Raw genomic sequence first — 20381 nt, 5'->3', positions numbered from 1 at the left:
CTCTCCAAACCCCTCAATCCCAGCCCAGAGCACCCTCCTACACCCCAAACTCCTCATCCCCAGCCCCACTCCAGAGCCTGCACCCCTTCCAACCCCAATTTTATAAGCATTCATGGCCCGCATACAATTTCTATTCCCCAATGTGGCCCTTTTGCCAAAAAGTTTGCCCACCCCTGCTCTACCGGGTGACATGAACGTTAATATGAATTGAGAAGAGGGAACTGGGTTTGTGCAGTGTGACTCAGGTCTGCATTCAGAATGAGAGAGAGGACTCGCTGTACATGCTCTGCCTTTTGGGACTTCCCAACCCCCCAGCAAAGGAGAAGAATGACATGGCATCCCCTCCTCATCATCCCAAAGGTTACTTGGATAAAGTTTGGTGTGTAAGTGAGGAGTATCCATGGTTATAAGGCTCCTCAGACAATCTGTCCTCTTCAGCCTTTATTTCTGGGACTCACTGGACACAAAGAAAACCCTTCACAGGGACATCCCACAATCCCCAGAAAAAGTCTGAAAAAGCAACCCCAAGCCTTCTTCTGGAAAGCTGCACTCAGCTCGTTAAAGCAGCTCCTGTTACAAGCCCTGATATCCATCCCGCCGAACCTGGAGCTTGACAAGGGAGATGTTGACTTTCAGGAGGTTAAAGGTGGCTGCCCCCTCTAACAAATGGGCTCTCGCAGGAGGGGAGGACTGTTGTTTTTTCTTGTTTCAGGGAGCAAAGTGTCAGGAAGATGTAGAGGGCAAACAGCCCCTGCTGAGCAGCTGACTGACAACACCAGCTGCAGAGGGTGCCGGGGTGATGTCGGGCCAGTGGTTCTCACCACTGGGAAATGCAGGCTGCCCCCTCCTCACACAGCTAAAGCTAGAGGAAGAATAGGGAGGGCTCCATCCAGAAAACTGAATCCAAGTGATTTAGCTGACGGTGTTGCGTGACTTGCAGGAACCACGTCTTCACCTGCATGTAGCCCCCAAAACTCAGCATCATGCAGATGGCAGAACGACAATCTAAACCTACTCCTGGGGGAACGGAGCCCCTAGAATCCTGGGGTTAGAGTGATCCACAGCTAGGACCATCTGCCCACGTGTAACAGTACAGATCCCCTTCCACTTATAGACCCCAACGAGCATCCCATAGGCACTGTTCCCTCTAAACTTTGCACGTGTGCGAGCGCACACAGATCCTAAACCCTGCGCACACGGCGAAACACCGCACGCACAAAAATTTGCACAGAAGCACAACAATTTGCACAGAAGAAATTTTTTACGCACACGGCCTGTCAAAAATTAGAGGGAACATTGCCCACAGGTGGGTGAGTGTTACACTGATCACAGGGAATATAAGTGACTAGCTCAAGGTCACACAGGGAATCAAGGACAGCATCTGGGTTAGAGCCCTGGACACCTGACTACCAGCCCTGGCTCAGTCAACTAGACCAATCCAACTAACCATCAAGTTTTCTCTTCTCTCCCCTTTGCTGAAACCAGGAATTATGGGGTGAAATCCTGATCATGACTGAAGTCAAGGGCAAAATTCCCATTGACATCAGGTTTCATACAAAGTGTTTTGGGTGATGGTGGAAAGCTAAGGCAAAAGGATGATGGGTTTGCCTTTCTTTTTGAGCTGGGCCCTTAGGAAAAAGGTTTCAACAAACAGTTGAGGCTTTCAGTGCCACAGATCCAGGAGCCCCAGAGGGCACCTTGCATTTGCTCTCTCCCCAGAAAAGAGCATATTAGAAAAATGGACGGTTTCAGAGTAACAGCCGTGTTAGTATCCGCAAAAAGAAAAGGAGGACTTGTGGCACCATAGAGACTAACAAATTTATTTGAGCATAAGCTTTCGTGAGCTACAGCTCACTTCATTGGATGCATTCAGTGGAGACAACCAAATAAAAAATCAGCTCCATGTTCCAGATCAGAACCTGCACCATGGCCAAGACACGATCAATCCATCGCTCCAGTGACCAATAGCACTGGAGATGTATCCACTTGAGGCCACACTGCAGTTTTCATTGCTGCTTCCTTCGTGACTGTCCCACTGTCAATAGCACTTTGCATGTGACCACCTATTGATGTGGGTGGCGCTGCCATGGGTGCATCACTTATCTATCAATTTATTCTGAGAGGAAAGATGGTCCAGTTGTTGGGGCAATAGGCTAGGACTTGGGAGACCTAAAGCTCTATTCCCTGCTCTGCCCTAGACTTCCTCTGTGATCCTGGCCTAGTCTTTGTGCCTCAGTTCCCTTAAAAACAGGGATGCAATGTCTATACCTTCTGGGGGGAGAGCAGTTGTGAGAATAAATATATTAAAGATTGTGGGGCACTCATACTGCAGTAATAATAACTACCTTAGATAAGGACCATAAACACATTTTGAGTTATACTTATAGAACTTAGGCCTCTCAGCTCAACAGAAAGAGCTTTAATGGACACTAGCATACCTGTTACATGCAGTGTCTTTCTTATCGCCACACAGGAAAGCTCTGAGAACCTAAACATAGTCTTCGCATTTGTGCTTCATGCTGCACAGCGGTCCCTGTGGACTCTGCAAACTCCATGGACTATCATGTTTAACAGTTAAAGGATTCATAAATTCAGTCTTGGCACCAGCTTTCCAAGACTAAGCATGATTTTGCTTTGAACTCACTGACGGGAGGAAAAAGCATGTAGTAAAGTTCAGCTAGAACTGAGCTACAATACAGCAAGAGACGCCCTTAGTAAGAATAGCTCTTCTTAAAGGATGAATCAGTGACCAGATATTTAGTATCTTAAAGGTCAAGGGTCACATGAAAAATAGAGTGAGATTTGATGCTATTCCTTATTGATTGGAAAGCCCAGCATTTTTCACTAGACCAGCCTGGGGTTATTTGGAATAGGCCCACTACTGAAGAACTAGGAGAAACCAGAGTGAACACGCATTTTCCCTTTCCTCTGATTCCTTAAAATAATTCCCACTCCATATGCAATTCAGAGGGCCAGAAAAGGTCTCAGCACCACTTAGGAAGAAGTGATGCTATAACATATTTGGCAATTACCAGTAATATGTGCGTTCATGTCTGCAATCAAACTCCATCAAATGAACCTGAAGAGAGAGCTTCCTCATTTAATTTCATCCTTATCACCTGACTCTGGCTCCAGACCAGTGCACCACAGAACATAGCCCACCTATAACAGTGGGTTAGTGGAATGCATGTTTATGATTTCCCTTGTGGTTCTTTGAAGTCAGGGGTGGGGGAAGAGACTGAGCTCCCAGGCAATGAAGGCAGAAATCATCTCACCAGGGTTTCAGCATTATTAGAAATAATAGTTCAGAGGGAGCAGCCTCTGTTTTCTTGTTTTCTGGATGTTTTCTGAACCTACACTGTCATTTTGATTCACGGCAATATTCCAGATGGCACCAGCCTTCCAGCTCTGAATTGCTGGGAGAATAATCTGCTTTCCATGTGTTCAAAGCACTATCTAGCCAAGAAATTATAGCATCCTTTCAAAAGAAAACTTCCATAAATGAAAGAGTTTTTAATTGGCTCCCAGTTTTCATGTACAAATGGTAACTGTGCACTTATATTTCTACACCTACAAATTTTGGTTTGTTCACATGCCCATAGCTGTCCACCAAAAATTGTATCTTAGAATTTGTAGGGAGTGTTTTGAAAATGTGGCTCCAAATTTGTTTGTTGATTAAAATTTCATGGTTCACCTATCCCAATAAGCCCCTTTAAGATATTTACACAAGGATCTTAGAGACAAGCTACAAATGCCATCTCAAAAAGCAAATGCACTACAAAAAACAACCTAAAATGTTAAAGAATCTCAGAACATGACATCCAGACATTCCAATCACTGCTTCTAATTTCTGAACCTACAGTCATAAGAATCAGCATCAAGTTGGTATACGTTGGTAAAAACCACTTCCTCAGAAAATAAATTATTTATTTATATAGGTAAGCATGGACCTTCACAGATATGTAATGACAAGGTCACTGTCCGGAGGAGCTTACATCCAAATATAGAAAACAGCATGGGAATGGGATGCAACATAAAAGCAAAGAGATTGAGAAACTGTGTTTGACATCATCTTGCTAGTTCCAAGATGCTGGAGGAGAGGGGATTTAAAATGCTTGTTTATTTTGCTATCTGTAGTATTAATTCACTAACTAATGTGAGCCCTGGTTTGAGATATGGCCAGAAAAATCAGACCTGTAATCAGTTTGCATTGTCTGCTTGACGTGACTTACAGATCTTCAAACGTTATTATTAATTATTCATATTGTAATAGTTCGTAGAGACCCCAAACAAAGGCAAGGCCCCATTGTGCAGGTACACAGTGAGAGAACTGCCCTGGAGAACTTACAGTCTAGATAGGCAAGATGACAAAGGGTAAGCCTGCTGCAGTAAAACTCCATGGGTGGCCCGTGTCAGCTGACTCGGGCTCATGGGGCTCGTGCTGCAGGGCTATACAATTGCAGCCTAGATGTTCAGGCTCAGGCTGGAGCCTGGGCTCTGGGACTCTTCTCCCTTGGGGGTTCCCAGAGCCCAGGCTCCAGTTCAAGCTCAAATGTCTACCCTGCAATTGTATAGCCCTGCAGCTGAAGCCCCACGAGCCCAAGGCAGCTGACACAGACTGGCCACAGGTGTTTTATTGCAGTGCAGACAAAGCCAAAATGTCTAACATCTTTTCTTGCAACAAGCCATATATAGTGTAAGCACCTTAGTGTTGAATTTCAATGCGTTAACTGCAGCAAAATTATGTTTCTGAAGAAAGTCCAGGAGCCCAGTGGGTAAGTGATAATATTCTTCCATGATGCATCATCCCAGCTATGTACAGTAGAACATCAATGTTCCGTATCACAAGCTGGCCAGAGATCATGTAACTCTGGTGCTAAACTCTCCAGGTCACATTCACCAAGGGATTGGGTTCCAAAAGGAATCACTAAGGACTTCAGTATTCTGTGGTCTATCAGTAAAGGAAAAGCCATGTTATATGCCATTATCTAGGCTGTATGTCTTTCACCTTCCTGAGTGACATGTTAAAGGCAACAGAATACTACCACTTTTCTCTGAAGTCCCATTTGAAAACAAGCACCTGCTAAATGTTATTTCTTCCTGAAAGTCACTTATATTTTAGACTAACAATATAGCAAGGCCTTATGAAACCAGTGTGGGAGATGACTGCTGGCAGACTATGGAAATATTATATATGTAACTATACAGTGTAGAAAGTGCTAGAGTTTACAGCCCTGAGACAAGTTACAGTACCGTTAGCATAACTCTCCAGAAGGGCATGTTCTGACTATTCTCTGCCACCACTTCTCTTTGGGAAAGAGATGGAGAACAGATTCCCTGCTAATATCCTTTCAACTGTGATGGCTTTAAGGTCTGAGAATCTGTTTTCTGTTAACAAAAACTATAAAACTTTCAACAAAAGATGAAAAATGTGTCTCCCATTGGCATGAAAACCAGAGACTTCTTTGGAGAAAAGTATCATTTTGACAATCCTCTGGAAAGTGGGACACAAAAAGGGATGATTCTTTGCCATTGGCAGCAGAAACCACATATCAGCAAATCCCTCTTTGTAAAAAGTCAACATAAGTCACTCACACAACCTTGGATAAAAATATCAGGTTTAATTTTTTTTACCTTATGATTGGCCCTTAAATCAAATGCAATCAGTGAAGTTCTCTCTTGCTTTTATTTCCCCTGTTTTAGTCCCTGGAATTTGACATCTGTTGAATTCTGGATCTGGTTTAGGGCTTTTTCCAAATCCAAGACTTGGGGAATTTTGTTAACAGTGCAATAAAAATAACTTCATAGTGTTGCAGGGAAACATTAAAGCCTTTTTGTGTGCTGCTCTCTCCCTTTATAAAAAAATACAGACAATGTTTCTTTAAAAGTCTCCATCTGCAAATCCCATTAGATGTGCATATAAGGTTTCGGATGATTAATAGTTGCCTGCTTTGCTTTGGTTGGAGGGGCTGAATGTATGCAGGTTAACCCCTCCCTCCCCTCTCTCACATTTCACTTCACAAACTTGTCACTTGCTGCCCGGCACTGTATTTAAAAAGTGTTTCACCCATGTCCAGCGTTTCACAGGGAGGCAGCTGCAGGCCTTGGGAAACCGTTCGGCCCAACTGCTGCATAGATCTGGTTGGGGTTTTCCAGCTGGGACTATGCGGAAGTTTAGTCAAGCTTCCAAACTAACAAATTTGCAATAGAACAAACTAACCATTTTTTAGGGGAGGCGGCGGGGGAGATCCAATTCTGTTTTTCCATATAAGTTTGGAGCTGTTTTTTCCCCTCTTTTGTATCCTTGAAGCCTGAGCCAAATCCAGTTACGAATCTCGGAGCACGGACAGCATAGAGCCAGGAATGGATCCCTCCGTGAGTAGCTGTATGCGAAGTCCCCGTCCCACTACCCCACTCTGGGGGTGCCTGCGGAATGCCCATTCGGAGCTCAGCACAGCAGCAGGAGCGCATCATTACCCACAAGCACCATTCTCATTCCATCAAAAACCAGACTTTGCTGCATATTCCGATTTCTCAGCCTCTTGTTTGGCCACTGCCCCCCACAGCTTCCCCCGAGAGGAACGCATGTTCGCAGAGCAGCACCCTTCTTTCCAGCATTCTGAATGGCACTTTGCAGCATCTGAGGCCAGAAGGCGGCTAAATCCAGGACTGGCCTTGGCTTCTGGGGAGCTAGAAAGCAGCAGCCCAAACCTAGTGGCTGCTGCAGGGGGCGTGAATGAAGATTATGGGGTACCAGGAAACACTACAAATGAAACTGAGAAAAAGTCATCCAAAAGGAAAAAGGAAACCTCAGGTAGGTGGCATGTCACCAGGGATCTGGGGTACCAAAGTTCGCAGAGTCAGAACATCTGTGAGGTTCTATAGCAGAGATTAGGAAAGGAAACCAGTGAGAATTACACTTCAGAATTCTTGACTAGGGAAAAGTGTAGCTGGCAACATAGAGCACTACTGCTGAGCTAGAGTGCTTTCTGTCTGCTGCTTCCTTGTGTTCATGTTTGCTTTTCCAAATCTTGGGCCTGAACTAGCTACCTCCCAACATGGTCACAAGGCAGCCGTGGTGTCCCATATATTGGGACCACAGGCCTCGAATAAGGAGCAGATACATTGCGTGGCTGCCATTTGCCCAAGTGTGAAATGATGGGGGTCAAAGAACAGGCAGCCTGTGGGAGCGTGTTAGAAATGGGGAAAAGCAAAACAGGCTCCGGGCTAGTTACTGTCGCTAAGATTAAAGGATTAGAAAAGGATCGAGACACTCAAGAGTAACACAAAATTCACTGGGAATAAATCACTGTCAGATCTCACACCCCAAGCCGTAAAGAAGCAGACATCAGGAAAGCTGTGGATCACTGGATTGCTAAACGCAGTCTCCTGCAGCAGCGGGTCCTGTATCATGAAGGCTAGCTCCAAGGGGGACACTCATTCTGCCCTTTAACTAGACATCAGGTAGCATCTATACTGCGAGGTGCTGAGAATCTAACAGGAAAATTATGTCACTAATTTTACAAATTATTTGAGAGCTGAATAGCATCGACCTGTCTCTCCATTTTCATTGCTAATGCACCTACCACTGCAGAATCTAGGCTCTGACCTCTGCTATCTGGAGCTGCCCATTGTAGGAAGCTATGTTGTATCGCAATGCAGGTTAAATGCAGCCAAAGAGAGAAGGTAGTTTTCAGCTGTCTGCAGTCGAAGATGCCTCCTCCCCTCCCCTTTGATACACATTCCACCTTTGTGTCAGTTTGGCTGAGCATTTAATACTTTCAATTCAAATCCAAAATCAGTGGTCGAGTTGGTATTAATGACTTGCCCATTAGACATAACCAGGACATGTTGTTTTCAGCTGTAAGGAGAACAGTGAAGATGGGTTTAATTGTGTTGTTGTAACTTGAAAAATGAAAAACTTCCACCTCTTAGTTTTCAAGGATCTCACGGATACTTTGCTGTAGACTGGCTGCTGCTGTCAGTGCATCCGATGAAGTGAGCTGTAGCTCACGAAAGCTTATGCTCAAATAAATTGGTTAGTCTCTAAGGTGCCCCAAGTACTCCTTTTCTTTTTGCTGTCAGTGTGAAATACAGACATGGAGAGACCGGTAGTTTCCCTTAAGGAAGCTATCGAGTTAGGTATTTATTATGAGTCCCCTCACTGAAGTATTTGTGCCCACCAAAAACATTGATGCATTTATTCTCCCAGCACCCTTGGGAGATAGGGAAATATCATCCCCAATTTACAGACCAGGAACTGAGGCCCAGAGAGATTAAATGATTTGCCCAAAGTCACACGAGCTGTCTGGGCAGAGCCAGGCATTCAATCCAGATCTCCTGACTTTCTGCCCAACACCTTAACTCCAAGACCATCCTCTCTCTCTCCCTCTCTCTCTCTCTCTCCTTCTGTCAGTGCCATTGTTAGCCCTAATCTCTGCTCAGGAGAGTTTCCCATTTCAGTCCCCTCCAGACATTGGCAGGCTGTCAGTGAGTATCTGAAACAGATAATAACCCAAACCTGAGTCACAGACTCTAAATTACTCCCTTAGATATTTTATAGTCTCTAGAAACCCAACTTGATAGAAATTTTGGCCATCCAAACCCATAAAGGATTTTCAGGCAACAAACAGCCATAAAAATAATATAAAGAACAATTTTTCTAGAACAGAACAACAATATTGCAAGTCATTAAGGTTTTGTTTTTTTTAAAGAATTTATGGGATTAAGAAATAGCTGGGACATCTCACTACATTCCAATTAATGGATATCTTTATTCTTAATAGTTTAATGGGATTCCAAATCATGTCCTCATGTGTTAAACAGATGACAAATAGTCCCTGATACCCTCCACCCTCTGATTGCTGTGAGCACCTTGCCACTCTCTCCTCCCGCTTGCTGCCAACCCTGTAACCCTGTAAGAGGAGCTGTAACCAACACTGCTACACATGACATCACTGAAATATAAAATGATTCTCTACCCTCTGGCCAACTGTTTTAATTATTCCTCCTTCTCTAGTTTAACACCTTGCACAGACAGTGTCCCAAAGGTGATTCCATTGCTGCTTTCATTTCATTCACTACTGTGCTGATGAAGCAGCAGATAAAATTAACTGTACTGCTCCTTCCCTCCCCTTCCCCTTCCCCAGAATAAATACAATAAAACAAACAGGGAAAAATTTCTATTGGGGTAAACATTCTGGTTTCCTGAAATCTAACGGCAGTTCCTTGAAATGCAGCTGGACACACGTTTATAGTTTGTTATAAGTGGGACATGCTTCCTCTCCCTCTTCCTGAGAATTGGCTTCAGTTTGCTTTAGCAAAATCCAAGTGTCCAAAGACTGCTCTCTTCAGAAGTTAGCAGTTGTTAATAAAGTGAAACAGCAATTTTCTACCACCTTGAGACATGCTGCAAGATAATACTCTATTACACAGAGTTATGTGATGGTGTCTTACCAGCTACTGTCTTTGCTGTACTGTAACACAGCCACAGAATTTCAATTATTTGTTTTGGTGCCAGATCCTGTAATTCTTTCTTGGTCCATATTCAGCAGAGGATATATAATAGGGACTTCGGGATTGGGCTCTTTGCTAGTATAGTGCTCCCCAAAAAGTCCAAAACAAGTTTAACTCTGTGATAAACAGGGAGACTTATAGTGTTCTCTCAGTGTAAAAGAAAGATTGACCATTCTGCTTAATCCATGAAAAACAGTGCTGTAATATTAAACATATTTATGTAACTGCCTAGTATGGGCAGTAGCAGTCACAGCAATATTAATATGTGCATGTACATACCTTACACACACACACACACACCTTTTCTACTGACTTTTATTAGTAAGAGGCTCTGGTCTGCCCTGACTGACAACTTAGGTATGCCCAAGAAAGTAAAGGCAGAAGATGGACTAGAATTGGTTTTCACACCTATCATTGCAGTAGTTCTCCTGTACATCAGTCCTAACATTTTCAATTATTGTCTTTATAGATTTCTTCAGGTTTTCAATATTGTGCAACCATACCCATCACATATAAAAGCAGCTCTAACATGATGCCTTGCAATGACCAATATTACAAAAGCCAAGGCATTTTATAATGACTTGTAACTTATGGTATTCTATGTTTTCCATATGATAAAGTGACTGTTACCAAGTAAACAAACAATGCCACAAGCACTTAACCAAGCTCTTAAATAAAACGACAAATGGTCTGAGTGTCAGAGTGACTAATAAACCCCTGCAGGCACTGACTGTGTGGGACATATATGGGACCCTGCGCAAGCTTTGAACAGACCTTTTGTAATCTCATTTTAGACTTTCTGTGTGAAGCATTTTCCAGATGACCACAGCGCAGAAGACATGTCCAGCCTCTCCATGTGTATCCACACACATTTACAAATAAAATACAGAATCCTGGCAGAAACCCAACTCACTCAGATGGACAATTTGGATATTTCAGTTTTCTACCACTCAACAAACTAGAAAACCGTGTAGTAAGAACACGTCACACTAGAACATAGGAAACAGTACATAAAATTTGGTTATTCTGTTTATCTATCAGCAATTACAAAATGTTTATCCACTGGTAAGCACTATTGAATTTGGGGGAGTTGCACTGATGTAACTGATAGCAGAATTTGGTCCATTATCTTTATATAAATGAAAACATGCACAATTTAAATGGGGATGTAGCAGAAATGAGATCTGACTACAGTGTGTAAGGATTCATTTACAACATTTTACATTCATACAGTGCCTTTTATCCTAGGAAAAGCCTAAAATATGTTACGAAATTTTCAAAGGACAGTGTCAGATCACTTTAGATGCAAAACATAAGGTTTTATAAATCCAAGGATCAATGAAAATAGCCCTATAATTTTAATACCCAATTAAAATAATCTTAAATTTGGATTTAAGCACTCCCCTGGTTGTGTTTGCAACCTAGACATTAGACTAGTGTGCTGGTGCATTAGAACCAGAAAGTGAAAGTGGTCAGAAATAGTCTATAAATAAAGCAAACTGACCACCCTGAGTTTCCAAACTCAGTGAAGTGTGCCAAGTAAAGGATCAGCAATAACAGTGAGAAGTACATTCAATTTTAAAAATCCTTCTTATCTTAATAATATAATAACACAGGTAAGGAAATCTACCTAAAAATATGTGACTTGCCCAACTGTCCCTTGAACAAACTGCTAATTAAACTTTGTATAATGAACTGAGAAGGCACATGGTATAATGGATAGCACTCTAGATAGGGACTCATGAGGCTTGGGTTCTATTCCTGCTTCTATAGCTGAACCACTACTGTGTGACTTGGGTAAGCCACTTCTCTGCTCTGTACCTGTTTTCCCTTTTCTATTGAGCATGTAAACTCTCTGGGGCAGGCCTGGACTCTCACTATGCGCACATACAAAAAGTACTGAGCACAGTGGGGCCCAGATCTTTGTTGGGGCTTCTATATGCAATACAAATAGTAAATAAGAACACGTATACTGCAGGATACCTACAAGAAGATGAAATAAGTGCTTGGCCTATTTCTCTGATATTTATTCTTACATTTGAAAGAACATACACTGCCTTGTCCTGTTGCCTAAGTAAAATATTAACCCTATTTACAGACCTCCATCAAATTTCTAACAAGATCTCCCATGAGAGCGTTTACTAGTCATACCACTGATTGCAGAGAAACATGGAGGTTTTTCTATGGTTGACCTGCATTTGCAGTCACGGTGCCCTAAAAAGCATGTAGGTTCTAATGTGCTTGTTAGCAGCTGCTGAAGTCAGAATTAGTGACAACCTGAGGTGCAAATAAAAAGCCAGAGGGCAAGGGCAGTGGAAAGGTTGGTGAATTAGTGGCAGGTGTTTCACTTCCATATCTGTGATTAAGACTTGACCAAACAGAGACATGAAGATTCAAACATTGTGGGTGAAATGTGCTGCAATAATTAGGCTGAATTTTGACTGATTTGTGAACGACACATGAGAGGTACCAGACGTGTGTGACAAGACAGAACAATCAGAATCCTGTGTGTGTTGAGATGAAGACACAGCACTCTGGGACAATACAATGAGCTTTTCACTTAATGCAGCCCATTTTTGCAGCTTATTAATAAATAATAATACACAGGTTGGATAGCTAGAATGCCTTTTATCAAGGATCTCAAAGCACTTAGCAAGTTTCAGCTACATAAATCAATTATGAGCTATTACTGTGAAACACCTCTTCAAACTGGCCCATAAGCCATAGACGTCTTCTCCTCCACAAGCCCTCAGACATGCTGAAATATTAAAATAATTAAGATTAAATTCAACATATCAGGAAAAAAAGACAGAAGAACTAATGTAATGCTGCTGAATTCATTCACACTACACATTCCCTGCCTCCTTATTCCCCTTCCTTTGTGAACTGCCTGTATAAGTTTCTATTTTAGGGTCTTTGGGGCAGGTACCTTATTTGTTTCAGCTGTTTTTAAATTATCCAGCATGCTGAAGGTGCTATACAAACAGCAAATAAATAATATAAAAACTGTCGCAAGGATCCGCCTTGCTTTGCTTGCAGCAAACAAATGCTGAAGCTGCAGAAGTCTCTGTATGAGATCTTTCTTATTTTTTGTAATATGTTTGTAAGTCTCAGTTCCAAATTTCAGTACATCGTGCCTGCACTTATCAGAGTATCACTGACCTGAACCTGCATTAGGGAAGAAAAAAATGACTATCCCTTCACCTTTCCTGCACCTCTTTCTTTAGACCTGGGCTGTGTAACACACGAAAAGATTACTGTTGCTACTGTCTAGTCTTTTCCGTACACTTGTCTTTTCATAAGAAAGTGTAAAATGCTGAGTTTAACTGGATTTTTCTGCAGGCATCCACCTGTTGACACAAGTACAGTTAAGGCAGGAAGAAAACATATCAAAAGCCATCAGGTAGCATGCTTAATTGCCCCAGCCCTGTGCTGGCTTGGGATGTTCTTTTACTTTAGCAATTAGACTGTTCTAAACTGTGCTAGCAGAGATAATGCTAAATCAAGCTAAACAACTAAAGTGTTGTCAGAATCCAGGAAGACTCAGTGGTTTGGAAATTATGATTAACTTAATTGTAATGAAACAGCTACAGAAACTCTCTTCCTGCTCTGGATGACCTCAGAGGGACCAAAGGAATACTGGTTCCCTAGATTATGTGGACTTTAAGTGTTGATCATGTTATCCTTGAGTAGAGCTACATCTGAAATAGTTTGACAGGTAAAATGCCTCCCTGAGGTGCATGCTGATAAGAACTTCTAGTTACTGTAGGAACAGATGTCAAATGAGCCAATGATCTATTTCAGAGTAACAGCCGTGTTAGTCTGTATTCGCAAAAAGAAAAGGAGTACTTGTGGCACCTTAGAGACTAACCAGTTTATTTGAGCATGAGCTTTCGTGAGCTACAGCTCACTTCATCAGATTATGAAATCATTTCACCTGGACAACATGAATGCATATGGTGAAAGCCACACACACACATATCCTGTTAGCTGAGATTTTGGAATCCTGTGACTTGTTCCATAACAGCAAATCTTTCAGCATCTTGCTATTTTAACTAGCTAGAATAAATATGCCCTGAAAGCCTTTAGCATGAGAAAACATTACTTCAAAGACATTATGCAGATACTCCAATGTTTTTGTAACCCCTTTATTAATTGGGAGGAAAAAAACTACAGAAATTTTAAAAATGTCAATAATTAAAACTTCAGGTGCATAGCGACTGGCTATGAAACCCCATGCACATCTAGCAACCAAATGTGTCGTTGTACATGCACTCCCAACTGACCTTCATGCTTCAGTGCTTAAGCCAATCTCAAACTATTAGGGGGTTAAGATGAGGCCCCTTCATGGGGGAGCAGTTTATCCTACATCTGCCTACTGGGAAGTTGCTTGCGCCTTGTTCTGAAACGGTCATAGCCAGGACCTCACACTAGGCTCTGATCCAACATGACAATTACTATGACCTGGGCATGTTTCCTTTCGGCTTCTCAATTCAGAGTTCGAGTCCCAAATTCAAGGCGACTCTTCCGTAAAGTCGCAGCTGTTACAGCCCTGATGCCTCAGCTGTTACAAAATGCTACATGCAGCTTTTTTGTACAGATGGTTGTTCACACCAGCTGTACCCCAAAATGTGCAGCAGAAATCAATGCTGGATAACAGCAGAGAGAGAGGCAGGCTATGAGTTATGGGTGAGAGAGAAGCTGTCTGGAAATATTTGTAGAGAAATTGTTCTGTGTCTAACTGCTCAGTGTGGCTGAAGTGGGCAGAGGGTGAAGCCAGGTGAGCATTGTTGCCGCGTCACTGCTCGCACAGACGTGTTATCTCGCCTTTCCTCTCATTGGGGGGCAGATTCTGATCTCAATCACACTGGTGTAAATCCAGAGTAAATCCCCTGACTTTACTGGATTGACTCCAGATTTACACTCTGGCCCATCATCCTTTTATAAATAACTGGTCATCTTTGCCCCTCTCCCGCTCTGTGCAAAGGTTGATGCAGATCTTGTCTCGGAAATTTTATGGCACAAAGACACAAGTACTTTTTGGCTCCCATGTGTCTTTGCTGCATGACAGCTCCCTTGGGGAAAACTTGTTTAATTAAGCTGCAGATGTGAGGGTGGAAGAGATGTGAGATCCAGGAGAGGATGGAGGTCTGAAAATGTTCACAGTCTGTGTGATAAATGCCATCATATCTTCCCCAGTGATACCAGAGGACTTTCTGGGTTGGGATCTTTTTGTGGATTGTGCTGGAGGGAAAAACCTTTCTAAAGCAAGGACTTGTAATATTTCATGTGCATTCTGTATTTTCCACATCCTATGGCCAAAACTCCAAAGAAAAGTAGAGTCAGTTTCTACTTTTGGAAAGGCACAAAACCCACAATCATAATTAAACAACCAGTCCCTTTAGGAGCTCTGTGTGGCATATGGTCCATGCCACAGGCTCCAAGTTACACAGCCTATTCCATTCCCCAAGATAATCAGCCTGAGGAACAGAGTTAAAATCATTAAAAATGACTGAAATAGTTTCGTAACAAAAAAGACCAGTTGACATTGCCTTCTTTAGAAATTATTCACTCACATGAAGCAAACTGGGAAGCTTCAGCTAGTGCAGAACGTTGCTGCTTCCTTGCTTAGACTACACTGGCTACTAATTTGCTTCCAGATGCAATTTGTGTTATTGGCTTCAGTCACTACAGCCTTGCATGATTTGGGTTCTGGCTATGTCAGAGATTGCAGTTCTCCTCATGCTGCCCCTAGAAAGCAGACAGCAGCTGGGAATCCCCTGAGCTGGAAGCTCTCAGGAGCTGGTGGCAAGGGCCTCTCCACATGGGGTCCTCAGCTATGAAATTTGCTTCCTCCTGCTGCTCTGTCAACCCCCAAACTTGTTGACCTTTGGGGAATGATGTGAGGCTGGTCTGTTTACTCAGGGAGATGGCAAAGCAGAGGATTTCTGTGAACATAAGAATGGCCATACTGGGTCAGACCAAAGGTCCATCTAGCCCAGTATCCTGTCTTCTGACAGTGGCCAGTGCCAGGTGCACCACAGGGAATGAACAGAAAAAATGATACCAAGTGATCCATTCCCTGTTACTCATTCCAAGCTTCTGGCAAACAGAGGCTAGGGACACCATCCCTGCCCATCCTAGCTAATAGTCATTGATGGACCTATCCTCCATGAATGTATCTAGTTCTTTTTTGAACCCTGTTATAGTTTTGGCCTTCACAACATCCTCTGGAAAGGAGTCCACAGGTTGAGTGTGCACTGTGTGAAGAAATACTTCCTTTTGTTTATTTTAAACCCGCTGCCTATTAAACTTGTGCAATTGGGTTTGATGCTGGGTGGAATATTTTGGGGTGATTTTTCCTCTTACTTTGTTATTTGGTTGGGAGTGGGATTAAAGATCAAGCTACAATGAACAGATTGTTACAAATGAAAAACATTTTTTAGAAATGTAGCCAAGGACAATTTCACCAGGTAATGCTGGCAGTTCCTAGCAGAAATTATTGTTAATGAGAGTTGCATGTAATTTCTCCATTTCTGATGGGCAGCACTAAGAGCGAACACATTATAAATCCTAAATTTAAACCTAATGGATTATTCCAGTTGGATTCCTTTGACAAACAAATTGAGCATTTGGTAAATACTGTTGCATTATACATCCATTGCTTCTGTTATATATATATATATATATATTGCTTCTCCAATCTTCTTTTGTGCATCTCCTGGAATAACTCAATAATAGTATTTCTATTCTTGGGTGGGGGCGGGAGAGAACACTTTATACTGCTCTGAAAATAGGTGAACATTAATTAATCCCCAGAATAGCTCCCTTCTTTTCCCAAAATGCTGGCTGCTGCAGAATTCTGGGTTCTCCTTGTCTCCCTTCTGGCTATATAGAAAATTGGAACCTGAAGGGCTTTAGATAAGGAGTTGATGGGGTGGCTAATTCTGAGCAGAGACCTAATGAAATAAGTGTATTCATTTGTATATATTTATTAAGCCTAGCTGGAGCTGATGCACCCCAGTTCATGTTACATTTCAGTGAGGTTCCAAAGCTGCAGTTTTGCACTGCAAGGTTTTTGCCAGCCCTGACATCATCACGTCTTCATGATGACTTTCCTAAATGGTGAAGATATTGACAAAAGACAGAGCTAGAAGTTGGTTAAAGAACAAAGTTGAGCGCTGCGGGGAAAATTTACTGCAAACCCCAAAGTTCAGCAAGGCCCAAATGTTCAGGGCAGCTTGGCAAGCTGTATATTGCCTTCCACCGGTGGTCTTACTTCCTCCCCCTCCTCTTCATCCTTCCAACACCGCCAGAGTTTCTGTCTTCCCAATGAAGTAACCAGATGCTCCCTAACGTGTGTCATTTCAGACAGCAATGGAAACACAGTGGAAAATGGCATCATTAAACAATTACAGATTTTTTTTAAACAAGCCCTTGAGATGAGGCAAAACATTCCACTGGCTACAAAACCTCTTTCACTTCCACTGAAACCAGCCAGCTCACATCTCGGTGCTAGAACTTGTAGAAATAGTTCCTGACACAAAAGCATGGACTTTGCCTTTGCGCACTGAAGCAGAGGAGCTGTGTCCCTCTGTTGCTTAGAAATATACAATAATCGTTCATTTAAAATAAACTGATCTTACTTTGCATGTGGCTATGGTCATTGTCAGAGCATTTTAAAATGGGGTTTGGACAGCAGCTCTCCAGCTAGGACTTGCAAGACCAGCTTTGGAAATGTTACTTTCCTAGGGGTATATGACAACTAAGTGTACGGTCAGCGAAAAACAGCTCAGGGCAACTCAATAAGAGCTGAGTAACTCTGAGTAACAGGGAAGGACATGATGCCACCAATGCTCTCACCCCATTCTGCCCATTGCTTTATTCACTCTAATGAGCATTGTTCTGTGCTTACGTTCACAAACCAAACACATTTCCAGAGGAATCTGCAGGCACCAGACCCAACTTGGTTGGGTCTTATAAACCTTGCTCAGAGCCACCAGCTACTCCAAGGTCATTGCCTTGTCAGTACGGGTGGTTACTCAGCACCTTTGCTTCCTCATCCCTCAAAGCTGGATCCTAGCCCTAGTGTGTGCAAAATGACATACACCAGTAGAGGTCACCACACACCTCATTAAGTGCACAGGCATTGAGACCAATTCCTAACTAAAATCTGAGGCAACAGCAGTCTAGGTAGGTGATGATGTGTGTATATAAAAAAAGGTAAGTAAAAGGGAAGGCCTGATTGTGCTAACTAGAAACAAACACAATGCAGCCAAGTGATGTGCAAGCTTCCTCCACACAGCTCTGCCAATGCCCCCAGCATCCCATCAGTTCTGTGCCTGAACTGACAGTCGTGTCCCAACTGTGTGACTGATGCTGTGAGGTGGGATGGAATAAGATCATTAAACAAACTTTCACTTGGGACCTAAACCAGGATTCTATCAGTTCTCTTTGATGCATATAGCTGTATTAACCATTACGACTGCAACTTATACATAAAGTATGCTTGCCTCTTAGAAAACCAGGATTCCAGTAGGAAGCCAGAAGCCAGCAGCAAAGCACGGAAGGAGAGGACAGCTTTCACCAAGGAGCAGCTGCGGGAATTAGAAGCTGAATTTGCTCATCATAATTATTTGACGAGGCTCAGGAGATATGAGATAGCTGTGAATCTGGACCTCACCGAGAGACAGGTACCTCTGGAATATCTGCTTCCTCAGCTGTACCCCCTGACAGGGCTATTCCTGCCTGGACAGAAGGGTGTATGTACAATTTATTCACATTGCACCCATTTCTACTTTTGCAAATGTGCTTAAATATTTGTACACAACCTGAAAAACTTCACAGCAAATCTGACAAATGCATTTTAACATGGAGATAATTGAGAAGCTGATTTCTGGTATTTGGTTAAAAATATACATGTTTAAATATAATTTTAAGCTGCAAAAACCATTTCTGAATCACTGGTGTCTAAGTGGTGTCTTCAGAAGACCTATCCCATTCACTGGCACAAACCAAATGGCTGGTACTTAATAAGAAATGCTGGGCGGCAGCTCCCAGGATCTGATAACCAGGACTGAGCTGAGCCTTCAAGGTCCACAAACACTGCAGCATCCCAAGGAGCCCAGCAGTAAATGAAACAAGGGTGCAGAGGATGTTAGATTCTCATCTGATGAGCTGTCTTCTTTCAGGGTAAGGGAATGTTGTGAACTAACTAGGGAGTATAAGAGTGAGGAGAGTGTGGGCTTTATGAGGGTCACTGTGCTCCCAGTTTCCTGCTCTTAGGAAGGGTTCTTCTATCGAGTCTTAATAGTTGGGCAATAAAGGAATTAATCAAGTGAAGAAAGGAAAATAGTATACACTTAGCTGACTCAGATAGGCCTATTAGAAATATGATAGGCAGATGGACAGGTGTATGCATAGAGTACTTCTGGGGGGAATTCTCTGTCACTGCGCGTGCACAGAATTCATGGCCCCCACAGATTTCTGTGCTTCTTTGCAGAAAAATGACTTCTGATGGGGAAGCAAAGGGAAGCCACAAGAGCAGTCATGCTCCCCCTCCCTGGCAATGCAGGCAGGTTGGTTTGGGCACCCAGAGCAGCTGGTAGAGATGTAAATCACCGGGGTGGGGAGGAGCTGGGCAGTCACATGTGTGTGAGACAGAGAGAGACACTCTGTCCCTCTCGCTCGCTATTGTGGCATGCTCAGCGTGGAGGGGCGGGGCTTTGGAGTGTTTCTGAAGCAGTATGGCCTTATAAATGCTTATGGTGCTTTGTTGATTAGAACTGGTCTAAATTTTTGGACTGAAAAAATTTCCTATCAAAATGTGCTCCATGAACTGTTTGCTACTGACCTTTCTGGAGCTGGTCAGTAGCCAGTATAAATCATGAGTTTGAGTTCCCAGCCCTCAATTGCTCGCTCTTCAATTGCCTATGATGTAACACTGAGCATATGGCTGCATATATTTTTTGCCTCATAACTAGAAATAAAGAGTCAATACTAGCTACATTACTAATAGATAGAGGGGGGTTTGGTGATTTCCTCCAATTCTCCCCACTCCCATTCTCCATCCATTGTGTTGTAGTTTAAATAAATTATCAAAATAACTGAAACCAGCTTGATTATATTGTGTTATTTCGACCAAAAATATGTAGAATTTTGCAGAATTTTAAAATATTGTGTGCAGAATTTTTAATTTTTTGGCACAGAATTTCTCCAGGAGTAATAGAGAGACAAGAGAGACACCTTTTATTGGCCCAACTTCTGTCAGTGAGAGAGACAAGCTTTTGAGCTTACACAGAGCTCTTCTTCAGGTCTTCTTCTTCAGAAGGGCTCTGTGTAAACGCGAGAGCTTGTCTCTCACTGACAATAAAAGCTATGACCTTACCCACCTTGTCTCTCTAGTATCCTGGGACCGACACGGCTAGGACAACACTGCAAAGGTGCATGCAGAGACAGACAATGGGGAGCTGATGAATAATTCCTTCCTTTTCTCATCCAGGTTAAAGTGTGGTTTCAAAACCGAAGGATGAAGTGGAAACGTGTGAAGGGTGGGCAGCCAGTGTCCCCTCACGAGCATGACACAGAAGATATGGACTCTGCTGCCTCTCCGAGCTCTGAATAGCTCCTCACCAGTAGTAACGCACTGACAAATGCAGGAAGGGTTGTCAGTCAAAGAACTGACGCCACACAGTTTAGCAGCAGCTGCATTATTAACAGGTGCCTCTCCCTGCTCAAATCATCTCATCCTCCTGTGACTCCGGAAGTGGTGAGCCTTAACATGCCTTGGGGACTGTAAAGGGCACACAAGAAAGTCCAGAGAAGGGTCTGAATGAACTCTCACCACTGCCATCTTGGCAGTGCCA

The 20381-nt window shown here is 42.9% G+C and overlaps 1 protein-coding gene across 1 annotated transcript; it reads left to right on the top strand.

The window, feature by feature from the left end:
* Window positions 1-6363: 6363 nt before the first annotated feature.
* Window positions 6364-20140, top strand: MEOX1 (mesenchyme homeobox 1). Its single transcript, XM_077806513.1, has 3 exons — window positions 6364-6814; window positions 18037-18209; window positions 20018-20140. Exons 1-3 carry the CDS (start codon window positions 6364-6366, stop codon window positions 20138-20140), a joined length of 747 nt encoding a protein of 248 aa, XP_077662639.1.
* Window positions 20141-20381: the final 241 nt, after the last annotated feature.

The sequence above is a fragment of the Eretmochelys imbricata genome, chromosome 27, assembly GCF_965152235.1.
Source record: "Eretmochelys imbricata isolate rEreImb1 chromosome 27, rEreImb1.hap1, whole genome shotgun sequence".
Classification (NCBI taxonomy): domain Eukaryota; kingdom Metazoa; phylum Chordata; order Testudines; family Cheloniidae; genus Eretmochelys; species Eretmochelys imbricata.
Note: the sequence above shows the minus strand (reverse complement) of the source record. Positions and strands in the feature narration are given on the sequence as shown.

Bases quoted from the DNA above. Each gene is read 5' to 3' on its own strand.
- MEOX1 (XM_077806513.1), top strand. From the start codon at position 6,364: ATGGATCCCTCCGTGAGTAGCTGTATGCGAAGTCCCCGTCCCACTACC. The intron at 6,815-18,036 runs GTAGGTGGCATG...CTTGCCTCTTAG, and splicing joins AAGGAAAAAGGAAACCTCAG to AAAACCAGGATTCCAGTAGG. The intron at 18,210-20,017 runs GTACCTCTGGAA...TTTCTCATCCAG, and splicing joins TGGACCTCACCGAGAGACAG to GTTAAAGTGTGGTTTCAAAA.